Source organism: Mustela nivalis, assembly GCF_964662115.1.
Source record: "Mustela nivalis genome assembly, chromosome: 14".
NCBI lineage: Eukaryota > Metazoa > Chordata > Mammalia > Carnivora > Mustelidae > Mustela > Mustela nivalis.
In genome coordinates this window covers 58,501,595-58,521,224 of record NC_139033.1, presented here as the reverse complement: position 1 = coordinate 58,521,224, position 19,630 = coordinate 58,501,595, and the positions used below count along the sequence as shown (strand labels likewise).

The 19,630-nt window shown below is 40.6% G+C and overlaps 1 protein-coding gene across 2 annotated transcripts in view; it reads right to left on the bottom strand.

Annotated features, from left to right (window-relative positions):
• The window catches only part of GAREM1 (GRB2 associated regulator of MAPK1 subtype 1), a 199,883-nt gene that overhangs the window by 8,704 nt on the left and 171,549 nt on the right, over positions 1 to 19,630 (bottom strand). For both annotated transcript variants that reach the window (XM_082699589.1, XM_082699590.1), the window contains exon 4: positions 9,118 to 10,290. In XM_082699589.1, coding sequence (XP_082555715.1) covers positions 9,118 to 10,290 — 1,173 coding nt within the window. The remainder of the gene's footprint in view (positions 1 to 9,117; positions 10,291 to 19,630) is intronic.

Sequence of the window (19,630 nt, the reverse complement as noted above, 5' to 3'; positions counted from 1 at the left end):
GGCCATTCCTTTCCCTTTTCCTACACAGTACATTAATTCCATTTTGCTACTGATACATTCAAAGGTATGATAAGTGCTTAGCACATGCTCACTGAGCTAGTGTTAAGTATACAGAAATTACTAGCTCATGGAATTTGTTGGGAAGAAGGGAGACAAACATAATCAAGACACAAATGGCCTTGTAATAACAGAAGTAAGAGGAAAGGTTAGTAGGAGCACCATTAACTTATTCAAGGTGACAGAACAAATTCATAGGAAATTGTACCAAGAAAGTCTCCAGGATGGAGGAATATATGAGTGTACAAAAGGTATAGAGGCATGAAAAAAACCAACTAAAGTGATGCCTGGGCCTGGAGGCTTCAACGATGAGGCAAGTATTGTTTCCATTTATCAGACAGAAACTTAGAAGGAAGAACAAAGCTTGGGAGAAAACAAGGAGTTCAGTTTTGAAAATACGGAGCTTGAGTTTGATGTTCTACCAACAGAATCTGTGTGATGGTGGCACTGGGATCTCAGATGAGAAGAAAAGAAAGCTGAATCCCTACGGAATGGGCAGAAGAGGAGACAAAGAAGGAGGAAAGAGGTGACTCTATCTTAGCACCCCCAGAACAGAACCTGCCCAAATGGTGTCAAAGAAGTGAAGGGAGGGGAGGACAGCAGGAGAATGGCCATGTAAGGATGGCAGCCTGTCAAGAGTCAGGAAAGGTCTGGAAGATATGTTAGAGTTCGCAGGTCACTGGGGATCTTAGCAAAAGTCACAATGAAAAAAACAAAACAAAACAAAAAAACCAACTTGGCAGACAGATTCCAGTGAGTCAAGTGTATAACAGGAAGTGAGGGTGAATGAAGTTGGGAGGGCACAACACTCTTTTCAAGAATACTGACTAGAAAGGAAGGGGATGAGGCAGTTACTAGAAAGGGATAGTGGACAGAAGAAGGCATGGCTTTTTTCACCCCTAAGCTTGGAAGAACTTTAGAAATGTGCCCAGATATAAACATGCACACACATAATAACCTGGAGGCGAATGGCTTACTAACCCCTAGAACGTACGGTTTCCCTTCATTTAAGAAGACGGAGAGAAGAGATATTTTCCCATTGCTTTCTGCTTTGGCCGTACCATCACTGGCCGCTGTAAAGCCAGAAAAGAAATCAATGGTAACTTACTGTCTAACAGCAAGAGCAAAGATGCACCCAACAGAATGAATGACTTTGGAAAGCTTCGTGTTTTTAAAGCGAAGGTGGTCAACCAAGTCAAAACCCAACCCCAATCTTTGGTCAAAACCAAATGTGTCATAGAATGGGATGATGTTCTTTGTTTTCAGAATACTGTCCACAAAGCTGAACTTGCTTTCCTGACTCCGGGAATAGCATTTAACTGGCCTTTCCCTTCTCCATTCCCTTCAGCTCCAACTCTGTGTGGCTGGGAGGGAACTGAGCACAGTGTAAAGGAACAATAATTTGTTAAAAATGGAGAAAAGGGTCGTCTCCCTTAATAGCCACATGTTAAAAGTGATGCATGAGAATTTGTTCCAATTACAAAGCTCATTAGTACCTGGTTGAAAAACAAGGTTACACATATTTATGTATATTTATGATATGTTATGTTTATTGTATGTAACATTTGGTACACATAATTGGAGCTTTTTATACATATTACCTATGATCTAATTTCTTTCTCCTGTGACCATTAAGTTTTCCCGACACTTCTAGGGACTAAAAGAATACAAGAGACTGAAAGACACACCAAGTATTTATGAAACAGCACAGTGTAGGGATGGAGGGTTTTGGTATAATATTACTTGTAAAATTTTTATTTCTTGGAACATTCTACTTGTCTTCCACGGAAGCAAGAACACTTTTTATACCCTCTCACTAGCTGGACCAAAGAAACTGCTTAAGACAAGTAAATGGAACACATTACTGTGACATTTTTTGTGTAGCCATCTTTTGGGGGGGAAACATCAATTTTATCGCAGTGTACTCAACTTTTAAATCCATGGCAATGGATCTGGAGACACCTATTGACAAGGCCAACCATTTCCCTTGTCTGTGGTTTAAAACCAACACACACGCACCATCACAAGCTTGTGGGTGGAAAGATTTTGTCTCAAAGATCACACTGCTTAGAATTGTCAGCAGTCACTGAAGAGATTTCGGCATCACTCAAGCAGGGTAAGGATCATTTTGTTTCTTTTTGACAATAACTCAGAAAATACACAGATTCTTTAAGTGAGCTTGATCTACAACTGCACTCACCTGTACTGTGAATTTTCTTCTCAAAAAGCCAACTTCAGGATAATGTCAGCAATGGAAAGAAAGGAGTTTTGTAACCACACTTCCTTGAACTTTGCAACTTTGCCTTCAGTGCATGCCCTCTGCCCTGGATTTTATATCGCTTCCCACACTCCCTCTCCCAGATAACAAAATCATTACAGCCTTAAGAAATCTTATTTATAAAGAGGCTTTTATACAAAGAGTTCATAACCTTGTCACATACCCATCAGGGTATTTTCAGCCAAACAGAAATGAAAAGTTTATAATGACAAAATGGCAATAAATGAAACTCTATGTGATTAATTACGCAAGGGCAGATGTGATTTACAGTCAAAATCCTGATTCTTAGATGAATACTTTTTTTTTTCCCCTTCTAGTTTTACACACTGACGATAAGACCTAAAGACAGACCTGGGTTTGAGACGACCTCCAATCTCCAAGCCTCGGGCCAGGGAGGCAAGGCGGAGGCCATTCACGAAGGGCAAGTGGTCCTGAAAAGAATACTTGTTCAAATTCTAGGGTGCTTCTATGGACTCAGAAGAAGGAATATGCTACTGGGGCAGAGAATAAAGCCCTTTTCTGAGCAAGGAATATAATACATGATACATATATTTAAATAGTATATAACCTTCACATTAATGTGATTTTGTGCAAATGGCACTCAAGAGTGCAGATTTGCAACAAGAGCTATCCCACAGAATATTGTAATTATTAGCGTACTCAACATTGAGACTTTCCTGGACACAGGAGAAAAACATTTCTTGGTTTAGAAGGTTTCACTTAAAAACAAATAACTTACATGAAACCAGAGGCAATTAGTTTCAAAATTACCAAAACACAGTAATAATTTAGTCCTTATTTCAATTAACATATGGGAACGTAGATATGGCTTGTTCTCAGAGTACTCCTCAAAAGTCGTAATTAAAATTAATTAAATGTCAAATGCCTTAGGAGACCTCATTAATTAGTGGAATCCTGAGTGAATCTTTTTGTAGAGCAATTACTCTGAAAAATAAATAGTCACTTCCAGATTAATCTTTTTAGTACCTAAACCTGAATATTAATATGTCAGATTTATTTAAGAAAATCTGTCTTTTAATGCCTTTTCTAATGTTAACAGTTGATACAGGGCAAAAGTCCAAAGTCAAAATAAAATAAAAACTTAGTCAAATTAGTTCTCATAGCCACTTCCCTTAATTTATAAACAAACATCTGTTGATAGCTTTTTCCCAACTTTGGTAGTCATGTGATGTCTCTAATTCTGTTGGGTGGATACCTCCAGGTGGTGCAGGACACCTGGTCACACCATAATCTAGCCTAGCCACGCCGAGGAATAGAATTTGCCAAGGCAACTTGTCAGTACCCCCCCACTTTTGAAAAAGATTTATTTATTTATTATTAATTTGTCAGAGTGAGAGAGAGAGAGAAAGAGAGGGAGGGAGAGCATGAACAGGGGAGCAGCAGGCAGAGGAAGAAGCAGGCTCCCTGCTGAGCAAGGAGCCGGATGGGGGGAGTTGATCCCAGGACCCTGGGATCGTGACCTGAGCCGAAGGCAGACGCTTAACCATCTGAGCCACCCAGGCATCCTGGCAACTTGTTAGTCTTAATATTTCTATACAGGTTTGTCTGGGAATTCCAGTTTCTTGACATGTGTTTGCAGCCTTAGAGCCACACGTGGCTTCTTCACAGGTACTCTACAGCTCTTCAAAACCCCCAACTGCCCCCAGGAAAGGATGACACAGTCCTGGGGTCCAGGCTGCTGAGCATTTCTGTGTCTCTTCGATGAGTACAAATCTGGCTCCACAGCTGGGTAACTGTAACATTAACACCTAGCTTATCAAATGGGTGTTTTAAAAGTCAGATGAAAAGAATGTTTTGTTATTTTTAAACCCAAGTCGGTTTCTGTGATACCTTAGAGACCAGGAACACGAAGCTATCACACGTGCTTTTGAATGTGCGGACCAAGGGGCCCTGCCTGGGTGCTGGGCTGACTGTGGAGGGAGAGGTGCCTGTTTCTGTCAGCCTACTTGCCTCTTTGAAGAGGCCTCATACCCTCATTAAAACCTCCCAAAATCATTTTCCATCTGACCCTAAATTGGAATCTGCCCCATATTAAGTTACAGCCACTATTTATTGAACACTTCCCAAGTGCCACAAGCCAGTGCCAAGTACTTGGTACAGTACAACGATGCAATGAAGAAGCTGTTATTCTCCCCACAGAACTGACTCAGGGAGGTTAAGTATTTTGCCAAAGGTACCAAGCTACTATGTGGTAGAGTGAGGAAGATTCAAATCTGTGGCTTTTTTTTTTTTTTTTAAAGTAGGCTTCACACCCAGCATGGTGCCCAACGCGGGGCTTGAACTCATGTCCTTGAGATCAAGCGTTGGATGCTTAACCGAACCACCCAGGCATCCCTCAAATCCACAGCTCTTAACCTAATGTCCTATGCCTCTAATTATCTACCACATAGTGTGCCTGATCACTTCTCTCCCCGCTTCCAGTTAAATTCCACAGAAAAGGGGAAATGAAGACTTCTGGGAGGCCTGGCATTTCTTCACATTTTCTCATCAATTGTTCAGCCTGTCTGAGGCTGACCAGATACTCCGACTCACTTCTGTAGAGCTCAGTCCATTTTTCCAAGCACCTACTGGACTAAATCCACCCTGTAAGTCTTATTTTTCCCCAAACCAACAATATAGAGTGTTCCGTGCCAGGGGCTTTATTTATGATGGACTTTCAGCCTTATTCAGTGAATACGCCAGCAATCCGTCTTACGACAAATCCCTGCACCTAGTTTCTCTAGGGCTCTGGGGCACCCCTTTCGGGCGCCACGGTTAACAAATTCTTCATCAATTTGGCAGTAACACTTGGTTTAAACCAGTGGTTCGTGACCTAGCTCCTTTTATGATTTTCTTTTCATGAACCTCAGGAATTGCTCTAATGTCAACAGCCAAGCAAGGAGGGAAGAGCCTAATCTCTGGGGTTCTGTGGTCCCCAGGTTGGATACTGCTGCATAAATAGTTTCAGAAGAATGGCAATCCTATGGTTTTGATAATGACTTGTAATTCAGTGTGCAGCCCAAAGCAGTCTGGGACTCAACCCTTCTATGTACAGAATTTTATGCAATATAAAGGCTTTCTATTATTGCTCTCCAAAATGGCATTTTTTTTTCAACATTGTCACTTGTTGAGTGTATCTGGGTAAATGTTTTAGACTGATCAGCCAGTACCCAGAAAATTAAGATTAGGGATAGAGGCCCATGATGTTACAAAATAGAGGATGTGTTTAGAATAAACATATGAACCAAAAGGATAATCCACTTAACAAGGACTGTCAGGTCATTCTGATCTGAGGGCCCTCTGTGCAATTTAAAAAAGGGACAATGTCACCATTCAGTGAGCCCGCGATGCTCCCTCAGTCTGGGCTCATCTGCAACAATTCTGAGGGAGACAAGTGGCATCCCTCTTAAACTAGAACTATGCTTACTTTTTCCTGGGCTATTCCTGTTGGGAGGGGAACAGCCTCTCCTATTCTGGAGAAGTAAGTGGCAGAGTATTGCTTTAAAAAAACAAAAACAATCTTTACATTCAACAATCTTTACAAAGATACCTGAAGACTAGAACATAGCCCTCAACAGCCACATCAAATACAAAGTGAATGAGGGCTACACCGATGACTCAATCCACTGAGGATTTTCAATTTGGTCCCACCAGCCAGCTTTCTGCTTAAGTAAGATGTGGGGAAAAAAGTGCTGAACAGCACGACCCCGATGTGGCCAGAATTGCAGCACAATGAGGGAAACACAGTGGTATCGCCGAAGGGGAAAGATTTACTCTCCTGGTTACAGAAAGAAACAAAGCACACCAAAATGTGCTGGAGACAGAGCACGAGCGTGGGTTACAACTTCGGTCACTGAAGTAGGAAGTGAAGGAGGAAAAGAAGAATCAGGAGAGAAGGGACAGGTGGGCATGCAATGGAGCCATTGTAGCCCTGGATGTTAACACAACGGGGTCACGCACTGTGGCAAACAGAGCGCATTTGCCAATTACCAGCTCTGCTTCCCTTACCATGAAAGACAACTCTGTGCCATTGTTCTGGCACCTTTTATCCCTAAAGACCTGGTGGGAGTTGTCCCCTTCCCAGATGATGTCTCACTTGAAAGCTTATCACCATCTTTAATGATTGGCAGGATAACTATTAGGTACATGGCATGTCTTTCTCCCAGGACTCACCCCAGTGTATCTTTCCAAAGAAGTTTTATTTAATTCTGTGGGAGCGTTTGAATTTATGCCCCATTAAAGCTCCCTTTTGAAAATTACAAGCTGAAGCCACATGTAACAATTATGACGTTTCTTTGGATCCCACATAGTTCCTAAAAATGGAAAACTCATTTCATGGTCAAAGAGCCCATAAAAAATATGACTTCATTTGAAATGCCCAACTTTTTTTTAAAGTAAATCAAGTGATTTCAGGTGTTTTAAAATTTTTAAAAAAGATTATAGCATTCTATAAACACTGGACATGCTCTGAAAAGAGTCTCTTGTAAGACACGACATCTGAGACTGGAGACTAACATTTTTTCTCCCCCTCTGAGGTTTGCTTTTGCTTTCAAATTTAACTCTCGTATTTTTTAGTACCAAGGTCAAGAATAGAGTCTCTTAATATTTATGTTCTTACTCATCTTTTATTACGCCACAGAAAAAACAAGTGGCGCTAGCCTCCTATTTCTAGACTTTGTTACATAATGACTTTGGATATGACCATCATGGATGAGTCAATCCATCATTTAGCCAACATAAGTCTCCACTATGTGCCAACCAGGACCAAAGTCCTATAGGAACAGTTCACACAGTCACACTCCTACTGAAGACCAGGGTTCCAAGTTTCCAGGAACATCAAGTATATAGTTGAGACACACTGAACACTGCTTACTTTCTAGAAGGACCATCCCCTTACTTTTTACCTGCTTTTGGGGGGCTGGGCTGGGATGGAGGACCATCCTTTGACATGAATAAAAATACCAAGGACATCCCTGAAATTTTTCATGGCCCCTACTAGGTACTGGGATCCCTGGGCTTGTGTCTTGAGGTCTATGGGAGATGCTCCAAAGAACAAGGATCTGCATGGCAAGATCTGCAATCTCTGGGGAGTTCTTGTGTCCTAGAATGAACAGCTGGGGTTGGGGGGGGTCTCCCCTCAATAATCTCTGCAACAATGAGGGCCCCACACGGACAGCGAAGTTCAGGGCTGTCCATGATGTGGCTCCAGCCCTTTCAGCCATCACGGCCATTCATCCACCCTAGTCACCCTATTCTGCTGACTCTAGAGCACTCCCTGTTCTCCTTTCACCTGTCCCAGCTTTCTTCCACATCTTTGCTCATGCTATTCTGTCTGGAATGCCCTTTTTTCTCACCTCTCTGCTCTTCCAACTCACGTGTGTTCTCTCAGCTCATTTAAAATGCCATCATCTCCACGAAGACTTCTCTCATGCATCACCCAACTAGAAGTTTCTTTTTCCGAATTCATTTTCCTCTGAATGAAGTCTATCTCTCTTCTATCGTTTATCACATTTTAACTTATATGACAGTCATTGCATTTCATCTGTTAACTTCCCTATAAAACTGAAAGATACCAGAGTCCAGAGTGCACATCCTGTTTCTTGCATCCCACCCAGGATGTCTACCGGTTTGCAACTAGGTTCTGCACAGCTGCAGGGTTCCACAGAGGTGTCCCAAGACCACCACGGGGAGCAGAGAGAAGAGACGCATATGGAGACATCCTCCCCCTAAATGTGCTTCAGTCAGATAGGTCTGAACTCTTCTATTTACTGTGATTTGTGTAAGATTTTTTTTTTTTAAAGAGTCTGCTAGAGATGGGGGGAAAAAAAACCCACTGCAGTAGCCACTGTCAAATAAACAAACAGAACTATACCCATCGTCTCTAGCACTTTCTCAGTTCAGATATAATGAAATCCAATGATTAAAAACAAGGAGCAAAGGTTCAGAGTGCCTGTCAATCAAGAACCCAGTCAAAACAGAGGGCCCTTTTTTCTGTCCCATACTGACCTTTTTTACAGTAAGATTTGACAGAAGCCCCTCGAGCCTTAACTGAGTTACGTTTAAGGTGTTACACAGAACCCGCTGTGGCTCGGGTTCTGCTCTGGTGTGTGTCTATGGACACAGGCACACCGACCATGCTTTGATCTCCGTGTAACTTCAGGGAAGTAGGAAGGGTTACAGATGACGCTGATGTCTCTTGATTCCTCCTCCCATCCTGCACCCCTCCCCAACCCCCCCCCAATAAACCTACTCTTCCTTCAATCTGCCCCACCACTGTAATTAGCACTAATAACCACTCTGTTGCCCAGGCTAAAATTCTAAGAGTTTTCCTTGATTTCCCTCTTTCCTTCACTACCCACACCCAATTTATCAGCAAGTACTGCCGGGTCGTTCGGAAGCAGCTCATTTCTCCCTGCCATCCATGGCTTCCCGCTGCTGCGGTTCAAGGCATCGTCATTTCGGACCTCCCCCAACCGTAATGCCTCTTCCCAGGTCTCCCACCGTATGCCCCCTCCTCCCTATTATCCATTCTCCAGGCAGCAGCGAAAGGCATGTTCAAACCTCTTTTTCTTCAAAACTCTCAAGGTTTGAAAACTTGGAACTCCTAACTGGTAAAACTAAACTAGCCAGTATTTCTATTTCATTCCAAATGAAGCAAATCTGCTGCTCCCAATCATTTCCCACCGGGAAGTTTCCCTCTCATTAAGAAAGAAGACAAGCTCGTCAGGTGACGTTGCGGAGAGATGGAAAATCAACCTCCCCTGAGAACGGAAATGACTTACGGCTTCAGATTTGGGAGGCACTGGAGGTGGAGGTAGGGCGATCTCTGAAGACTTCATGGCTGCTCCCAGAGTTCCGGGCACTGGAAGAGGAGAGGTTGCACATTTGGACCGGACGGAACCTCTGGACTGATCGCATCTGCTCTTCTCGCTCAGGGACCGCGTGAGAGGCTGATGGCTGGGCTTGCCGTCCTCCAGCCAGAGCTCTTCGTAAGGAAGCTCCGACTTCCCCAGGACGCCCGCCGATTCTTCACCGGCTTCCGGGAACAGGTAGTCGCTCCCACTGTCCCCCAGGTCCTGATAGGGCAAGATGTCGTGAGGGAAGGGTGCCCACTCTCCCCCCAGGTCCCTGCAGCCGTGGAGGTTCACCTCACTGTTGCCATGGAGATTGTTGCCATACACGCAGACGGACAGCCGGTGGAAGGACTGGGTGAGCTCATCGCGGGCGTAGCTCAGAGAATTGGGCACGTGGTTGTGGCCAGAGCACCGGCCCTTCCTGGGGCTCTTGCAGTCCTCATTCCAGTCGGTCTTCACATCTCGGACAGCCCGGGAATACTCGTCGATGTCGAATTGTTCTTGGCAGATACCCAGCCAGTGATGCACCAGGGTCTCGGGCCACACGTCTCCCTTTACCAAGTGTTCTGGGAGGCTGAACTTGGGGACCGTCAAGTGCAAAGGGAAGTGCATGGGGAGGATCTTGTTGTTCCGTAGCACACAGCAAACCACCACTGTCTTGGTCTGGATGTTCACGAACTTGTAGCGATGCCCCTCGCGGATGAAGTGGAGGTCATAGGGGTTCCTGGGTGGAGGGCTGGGCACCGTCACGTTCACGGGGAGCCTGGTTTTCTCCACTATGTTGCGGATGGTGTGCTCGCCCTCCTGCATCTGAAGTTCCAGGGGACTCCGGGTGCTAAATCTGCCCTTGCACTGGAATGGCAGGCTAATGCTTTCATTGGTCCGGTGATTCATGCAGATCAGGCATGGCATTTTGCCCTTCCCCAGCTTGCTGATGGAGTTGAGCTTGCCGATCTTTTTGAAGATCGTGTTGAGTCGTGACTTCTCCTTGAAAGTCTTTGCGTACAGGATTTCTGCCTGCCCCATGAGAGTGAGTTCATCCCCAGTACAGAGGGTGATATTATAAACTTCGGTGTCCTCATTGCATTCACCTGAAGCAACCTGCAACAGGAGAAATCAGTTTTACGTTAGCTGCCTTCAGTCCATTCCTGCAGAGAAGCAGAGAACTTGCCATGAAGACAGACACACAAGCACGTGTAAAAGGAAAATGCTGTTCCCATACTAAATTTAGCCACTCCATTTCTCTTATAATATTTATATGGCTAACAGTAATAAGAAGATATTCTTTTAGACTTGTAAAAACATACTTTGTTCTGAAGAAATAAGCAATCTGTTCGTTAGTAAAAATTTGGGAAATACAGAGAAAAGACACAAGAAGAAAGTTAACACCCACGGGCCTGATTCAGAAATAGCCACCATTATAATGGTTTGATAAACATTCTTCCAGTTTCTTTGTCCACGTAGAGGAGCCTACCATATGGATAATTATTTTGGGATAGTAATATTATTCTGTCTCTTCCAGCTATTAAAAAAATGCTTTCACGAACACCACTGTAAAATATTCCTTTTTTTTTTTCAACTGTTAAAGAAATTTTTTAAAAAGATTTTATTCATTTTATTTGTCAGAGAGAGAGAGAGCACAAACAGAGGAAGAAGCAGGTAGAAGGAGACACAAGATCCCCGCCAAGCAGGGAGCCTGATGCAGGACTCGATCCCCAGACCCTGGGATCATGACCTGAGTCGAAGGCAGACGCCCAGCTGACTGAGCTGCCCAGGCATCCCACTTTACTTCTAACATTTTATGCAATTTGGGGCGCCTGGGTGGCTCAGTGGGTTAAAGCCTCTGCCTTCAGCTTAGGTCATGATCCCAGGGTCCTGGGATCAAGCCCCACATCGGGCCCTCTGCTCAGCAGGGAGCCAGCTTCCCCCCACCCTCTTCTCTCTCTGCCTGCATCTCTGCCTCCTTGTGATCTCTATCTGTCAAATAAATAAGTAAAATCCTTAAAAAATATTTATGAAATTTTCTAAAATTGGAATTGGGAGAGAGGATGTAAAAATGTTTTATTTCTCCCTGTCCTTTAATTTTATTATACAAACTATTCATATTCTTTGGCAGAAATATTAGAAAATATAGATGCAAAGATGAACAAATTCTATAGTCTTACTACTGAAGATAATCTATGTTAACAATATATAAAAATATATAAATTTATATATATAATTTTATATATTTATATATATAAATTTACATATATAAATTTATATAGAGAGAGAAAAAGAGAAATGAGATGCGTCATCTCTCTTGGAGATTTATAAATACATGCATACAATTTTGTTACTTTTTTCTCACTATTTTCATTTTCTCCTGTTAGGTATACACACCTTCGGTTAATACTGAGCTTATGTATCTGATTATCTGGGCATATGCCTTAATTTTTCTGACTAGTTCCTTATTGTTAGACAGATGGGTTTTCCCAATGTTTAGCAATTATGAATAGTACTGCAATGAATTTTTTTACATTTTAACTATTTCCTTAGGATAAAGGCCCAGAAGCAGCATTGCATGGACAAAGCTATCGATATCTATTTGGAAGGTCTAATATGCATTTCCTATTGCGCTTCCTCAATGTTGTATTTATTCACACTTCTCCCACTTTATGAAATTATAGGTCTCTCCATACCCATGCTTAATGAGTTTAATGTCTGCCAATATTAAAGGTAGAGCACATATCCTGCATTTATTTATTCACATTTTATTTGATTTGATTATTAGGGTAGTGGATCTATTTTGGTACTCATGTATCTGGCCATTTAGATCTCTTCCTTGTGAATGTCTGTTTGCGCCCTTCACCCATTCTTTCTTATCGGGACGGTCATCTTATTGATTCCTTTTGTCATGTGAATATCAGCGATTCTATATATTTTCCAATTTGTTGCATGAATTTCAACTTTATAACTTCTTAAAGAGCTGAAGTTTTTTCTTCCTATGTAGCAAACATTTTCAAAATTTTCCTTTGTAATTTCATTCTTGGGCAGTATGCTTCTACTAGTGAGATGACATAAATCAGTGGTTCTGAGTTAGGGGTGATTTTGCTCCGTCTTCCCTAACCCCTGGGGACATTTGACCATGTCTGGAGACATTTCTTGATTGTCATGGCTGGGAGGGTGCTACTTATATCTAGCAGACCAGGTATGTTGCTAAACATGGAACAATGAACACAACACCCTCTCACAGCCAAGAATTATCTAGTCCAGATTTCAGTAGTGCTGAGGATGAGAAAAACTGAGATGATTATTTTCTTCTAGAATTTTGATGGTTTTTAACTATTTAACTGATTTAATTAAAATTTCTTTGATGGACTATTAAAGGTAGAGATCCAACTTTAGTTTTTTCTTAAAGATTTATTTATTTACTGGGGGGGAGGGGCAGAGAGCAACAGAATCTTAAACAGACTCCACACTGAGCACAGAGCCCAATGGGGGGCTTCAACTCATGACTCTGAGATCACAACCTGAGGGGGAACCAAGAGTAGGATGCTTAATCGACTGTGCCATCTAGGCACCCCCAACTTTAGTTTTTTCAATAGCTAACTGAATGTCCAGTATACTTCTTTTCATCATGGATTTGAAGTGCTACGTTGATAATGTATTAAATTTATAAAACACATACACTCATTCGTATACTTATATTTGCATCTACGATGAGGCCATTTATCCAAATGACTGTTCTATTTTCTCATCATAACTATACTGTTTCAATTTCTACAACTTTATCTTACATGTTCAGATTTGATACAAAAACCCTCATTTGTGGTTATTCCAACTCAGAAAGTTTTTGGATGTCAAGAAACAAGAGAAGCAAAGTCAAAATCAAGTAACGGTCTGAGAGGAAATATGTGCAATATTTTCACAAGAGTGAACCTCCCTAATACATAAGCAAGTTTTAAGACATGACCAGAACGCCTCCAGAAAAACAGGTGAAAGTCATGAAAAACCAAGTCACTAAAAATAGGCGCACAACAGACTTCAAATCCATGGAATGATGTTCAACTTCTTTTATAATTAGAGGAAAGTAAATGAAAATTATACTGAGATACTGTTTCTTACCTAGAACACTGAAAAATATTCAAAAGCTTGACAGCATACTCAGTGGGTGAGGCTAAGGGGAAACAGGCACTCTTCTTCACCATAGCTGGTAGAAATGCAAATGATACAAGCCCTGTGGCGGGGAATATGGCAAGACTGAACCAAACCATGTACGTGTTTATCCCTCCATTCAGCAATCCTACTTCTAGGAAATTATCTGAAGACATTCCTCCCACGGTGTGAAAATGCAAATGCACAAGGTTATTCATTGTAGCATTATTTGTATTTGCAAAATCTTAGAATCAATCTAAATGCTCAAACATAGTAGACTGGCTGAATGAACTACGGCACAAACACAAAATGTATTATGCAAATAAGAACAAGAATGATGAGTTCAATGAATTAATAGAAAACAATGAACTAATAGGAAAATGACTTTCAGGAGATATTAAGTAACCACCCCCCCCCCCAAAAAAAAAACCACCCAAAGTGCATGAAAGATTATACAGTATACTACACCTTCGGAAAAATCGGTATATATTTTTTCTGAAATTAAAAAACAACAACAACAAGGAATACAAGAAAAATAAACCAGAAAACCAATGAAATTGTGGGCGCCTGGGTGGCTCAGTTAGTTAAACATCTGCCTTTGGCTCAGGTCATGATCCTGGAGTCCTGGGATCGAGCCCCACATCAGGATCCCTGTTCAGAGGGAAGCCTGCTTCTCCCTCTCCCACTCCCCCTGCTTGTATTCCCTCTCTTGCTGTCTCTCTCTCTGTGTCAAATAAATAAATAAAAATAAAAATAAAAAAAGAAAACAACGAAATCGGTCCTTAAAGGAGGGAGGAAACTAGTAGAAGGGAAGAAGTGATACCTCTGTGAGCGTACTTAGCTATAGAGTTTCAATGCTTAGGAGGTACGCCAATGTTCGAACAAATACAAAAAATAAAATTACATCAGCAAAAAGTTAAAAGAAACTGAAAGCTAAACATAAATGGAAGCAGATGAATCCAATCTTATTTCAAATGAATAAACTAGCCACATAGGGGAGAGACAGAGAAATCATCCAAGTAACTTCAAAATGCTTTGACTACAAATTGCCAGTAGGGAAAAAAGACCAACAAATATTGTGTTCTTTTTGGGAGATTTGTTTTGCATATGAGAATGGGTACAGGGATTCTGAAACAACTTTTATGCATATTGTAGAAATAAGCAAATGAGTAAACATGTTCTGAGAATCAGAGTTTTCACTGTGGAGGGAAGGCAGAAACTGGAGGTATTGTGTTATAACTTTAGAAAATTATATATGCGTACACACATCTTTAGCTTTGTTCCTTCTAAGGGACTAGTCCACAATAGCCAAACAGTGGAAAGAGCCAAGATGCCCTTCAACAGAAGAATGGATCAAGAAGATGTGTTCCATATACACAATGGAATATTACTCAGCCATCAACTTTTGTATCAACATGGATGGGACTGGAGGTTATGCTGAGTGAAATATGTCAAGCAGAAAAAGTCAACTATCATATGGTTTCACTTATTTGTGAACATAAGGAATAGCATGGAGGATATTAGGAGAAAGAAGGGAAAAATGAAGGGGGGGGGGGAACAGAGGGGGTGACGAACCATGAAAGACTGTGGAGTCCGAGAAACAAACCGAGGGTTTTAGAGGGGAAGGGGTTGGGGGGATGGATTAGCCTGGTGATGGGTATTAAGGAGGGCACAGATTGCATGGAGCGTTGGGTGTTATAAGCAAACAATGAATCATGGAACACTGCATCAAAAACTAATGATGTACCGTATGGTGACTAACATAATAAAAAATAATAAAAAGAAAAAAAATGACTCCCGCTATCACCAAATATACGTAGCGCCCCAATATCATGGCTCCTTGAAGAAGAAATGTCTGACTTCAAGGGTAGGGCAAGAAAGTTACAAGATGAGCGTGGAACACTGTATTGTGTCAAAAAGTAAAGAAATGCTCTTAAGATGACAGCAATGTGCCAAAAGGACACAGGAGCCAGGTTGAATTGGCCTCCATGGGCCAAATCCTGGACAATTTGAGCATCACAATACACTAAGACTGCAATGAAAAGATCTACTGAATAAAGTAGGAATATCAAAGTCCATATGTTAACAAAAATAGGAATGAGTGGAAAAAATGAATGGAGGAAAAGCTGACAAATGTGGAGGACTGGTGGGATCCAAGATTGGTACATCAAGTAAACATCAATGGATGCTCATTTAGACAGTAAGTTTGACTGAGGAGTAGGTTATGTGCATGGTCTTAGTCTTAAAGTGTCTTTGCTCAGAATGCTTCCTGATTGTGAAGGGAGAAAAAGTAAATACAGAGTGGAGAGACCCCAACACCTTAGGCCAGATGTCCAAATGTAATATAACCAGAGAGGCATCCTCATGTGTGTGCCCCTGAATGTGATTCCCTGAGAAGGTCAGGACTTCAGTTACAGAACATTCTACCTAAAAATGCATCACGAGAACCCCAGTATGAAGAAATATCAGACAAACCCTAACTGAGAAACACTGTATAAAATACCTGGTATGTATGCATGAAAAACGTGCATGGGATAAAAGACAAGAAAGGTTGAAGAACTACTCCAGAGTAAAGTGAATGAAAGACAGAATGCGACATCAAGCAATATGTACTCCTGGAATGGATTCTGAACTAAAGGGAAGCAACGCCATCAAGTGCTTTGATGGACCGTAAAGAAGAATAGCACATCACTGTTAACGCTCCTGAATGCACTGTTTTTACACAAGAAAATGTCCTCATTCTTGGGAAATAGACACTGATGTATTAAGGTGCAAAGGGCATAATGCATGTAATTCACTCTGAAATGATTCAGAAAAATGTAAGTTGTGTGTCTGTCTATGTATGTGCATGTGGGGGGTGGAGTATGAGAAAACAAATGTGGCAAAATGTTAAAAGTTGGTGATCTTGTAGCTATTTTTTAGGACTGCAACTGTTTCAGAATAAATTAAAACATGACAGCAGGAAAAATCTTAGATATTTTTGCCTATTTTTCCAGACAAACTTCACAATCATTGTGTCTATGGTTTCTATTGATAATTTTATTGAAAGTACTTTTACCTGCTGTTATGGCAAGGAGTGACATCATCAAAAATATTTCTAAATAGACACATGATAATTCTCATCATCTACTGAGATCTTCTTTTTCCCTTATTAGTAATTAAGTTTGCCTTCGTTATTAATCCCTGAACATTGCTGTTTGTTCATACATACGGTTTGTTGCTATTCTCTAAGATCAGTAACCTCACTGTAAGTTTTTTCCAGTGATAATCTTAGGATTCTTAAGTGATTAAGTCTTATGTAACCAATGCAAAATTCACTTTCATCTTTTTAGTCTTCATCCTTTCTCCCGACAACAGTGTGGTGGTGAGAATGGTGTTCCATATTTAATGTGAATTATTTGTTATTAAAACTGATCACATGAGAAACTCATTCATTTTTTGAGAAGGATTTTATCATGTTAGTGATGTGTGTTTCCAATTCTAGTTTTCTAAAAGTTTCTACGAAGAAATTTTAAAAATGTTTTTATTTCTTAAAGATTTCATTTATTTATTTTAGAGAGAAAGTGCACGCATGTGCAAGCAGAGGGGAGGAGCAGAGAGAGAGGGAGAGAGGGGGAGGTAATCTCAAGCAGACTCCATGGCTGAGCAAAGAGCCCAACATGTGGCTTGATCCCATGACCCTGAGATTATGACCTGAGCTGAAACCAAGAGTCGGACGCTCAATAAGGTGAGCCACCCAGAGGCCCTAAAATAATGTTTTAATCAAGTGCCATTTCTGCACCCAATAAGATAGTCATATGTTTATTTTTATTTATTTTGATGTCCTGGTTTTATATTAAAATAGTAGATTCCCAAATAGTAAAACAATGCTACGTGCCTGAAATAATCTGTGTATAACCATAGTGTACTTAAAAGTGTATTGCATGGGGGTGCCTGGGTGGCTCAGGGGGTTAGAGCCTCTGCCTTCAGCTCAGGTCATGATCCCAGGATCCTGGGATGGAGCCCCCCATCGGGCTCTCTGCTCAGCACGGAGCCTGCTTCCTCCTCTCTCTCTCCACTTACTTGTGATCTCTGTCTGTCAAATAAATAAATAAAATCTTTTAAAAAAAAGTGTATTGCATGACTCTTTGATACTATTTGATCTCTGACTTATGTATCTTAGTCACAGGTGAAGTTAGTCTATTGTTTTATTATGTTATCTTTATCAGTTTTAGTACCAGGCTTACTTTAAGGCTGAGATTGTTCTTCTTTGTTAATGAAAAAGCATCTGGGTAAAGTGATTGGCCATGTTCATGTTGTTTACTGAGCAGTAATCATCAGTATGTGTATAGAAGACTTGAAGGTGGCAGTCTTTGTAAATAATTTCTCACGCACTATTCTAGGTCATCTCTATATAATTTTAAACTTTGGAACAAGCAATTTGTCAATCCACATTAGTGGTATAAAAAACAAACAGTTCTGTTGTCTCTACAGTGACAACTGTAGCAAGGCATTACCAGTACCTAAATGGTGGCACAATATTATTTTAATGGCAGTTCAGGCTCATGAGGTTTAAAGTCCATTTTAGGTGATTCAGAGTAAGTGTTATGAGTATTATTATTTTTAATAAGACCACACTTAACTGTGTTTACTTTCAGACTCAGTATTCACTTGGGCTCCTACATTGGAGTTACGTTTAGGAATCTAAATAAATAAATTAATAATAAATAAACACAATTTAACTTTTTATTTGCAATAATTCCAGATTTGCAGAAAAGTTACAAAGCTGTATACCTTTGTCTAGCTTTGTCTAGCTTCTCCTGTTAACATTCGTACAACCGTGGCACATTATCAAAACCAAGAAATTAACACTAATACAAGATGACTAACTTAACCACAAAGCTTTATTCTTTATTTGGGTTTCATTATTTTTTTCCACTAATGTCCTTTTTCTCTTTCAGAATCAAACCAGGATATGACACCACATTCAATCCTTGATTTTGTGAGTTTCTTGGTCTTTCCTTGTTTTTTATGACCTTGAGAATTTTAAAGAATATAGTTTAGGGTTTGTTTGTTTTTTAAGCTAATGAATCATTGATAAATTATAGTACTTGGCCCATATGAGGGCTGACTTTCTTTACCTATAGGACCTGTAACTTCGAGGTTTCAGTTACTTCATTTTGTTGACGTTGGTCACCAAGAATCCTAAAAAGACTCATTTGCTATTAATTCTCATTTTAGTTTATCCCTAAGGCTTTTGTTTTCAGCTAGCATCTAGCTATGTATATAACAATATAGATCAGAGCTCAGCAAACTATTAGCACAGTCCAAATCTGACCCAACACCTGCCTTTGTAAATAAAGTTTTATTAGGACACTGCTGTGTCCATTCATTTATGCATAATTTATGGCAGTGTTGGGTAGCTGTGACGGTAACTATATGGCCCACAAACTAACATATTTATTCTTTGTCCCTTTATAGAAAGTCTACTGACCCCAGGTATAAATGAATGAAAAGAACTATAGCCTTTGGAAATTAACTGGGCCAATACTATTAACTTAATTACCAGCGAAGTTTGAATCTGTCTTTACTATTAGTGACCTCAGAAAAAGTATTTCACTTTTTTGAGCCTCAGCATCACTCTCCATAAAATTAGAACATGATTGTGTACTTCACAAGCTTAATCAATGTATGTAAACAACCTCCCACAGTGGTAAGCTCTCAATAAATGGAGGCCATTACTCTTGTTATTACTTTTGTGAACAATAAAAACATTTAAGTTTTTTTTTCCCCCAAGTAAGCTCTATGCCCAATGTGGGGCTTGAACTCAAGACCCTGGGATCCAAAGTCACATGCTGTACCAACTGAGCCAGCCAGGTGCCCCCAAAACATTTAAATTCTTTTTTTTTTTTTTTAAGGTAGGCTCCATGCTGGGCTTGAATTTACAACCCTGAAATCAAGACCTAAGCTGACATCAAGAGTTGGATACTTAACTAAGCCACCCAGGGGCCCCAACATTTGAATTCTTAGTAATTCTGTTTCTCATTGCCTTTCACATCTCTGTATTTTCATGCTGGTTTCTATTTCTATCCACTACTGTTTTCAAGCCCAAACCACTACTTGAAGCATTATCCTTTCTTCTATACTGAAGAATTGCTCAAGTTTTTATTCAGTGTGTTATCCCAGAATAAAACTTAATGTCAGAAGAGGGCCTGAAATATCCTTACAGTTATATCCCAAAGGAAGTGAACATATTGAAATGATTCAAAAAAATATACCATTTTAAGATAGTCTAGCCTCCAAAACATTCAGCTGCACGGCTGTA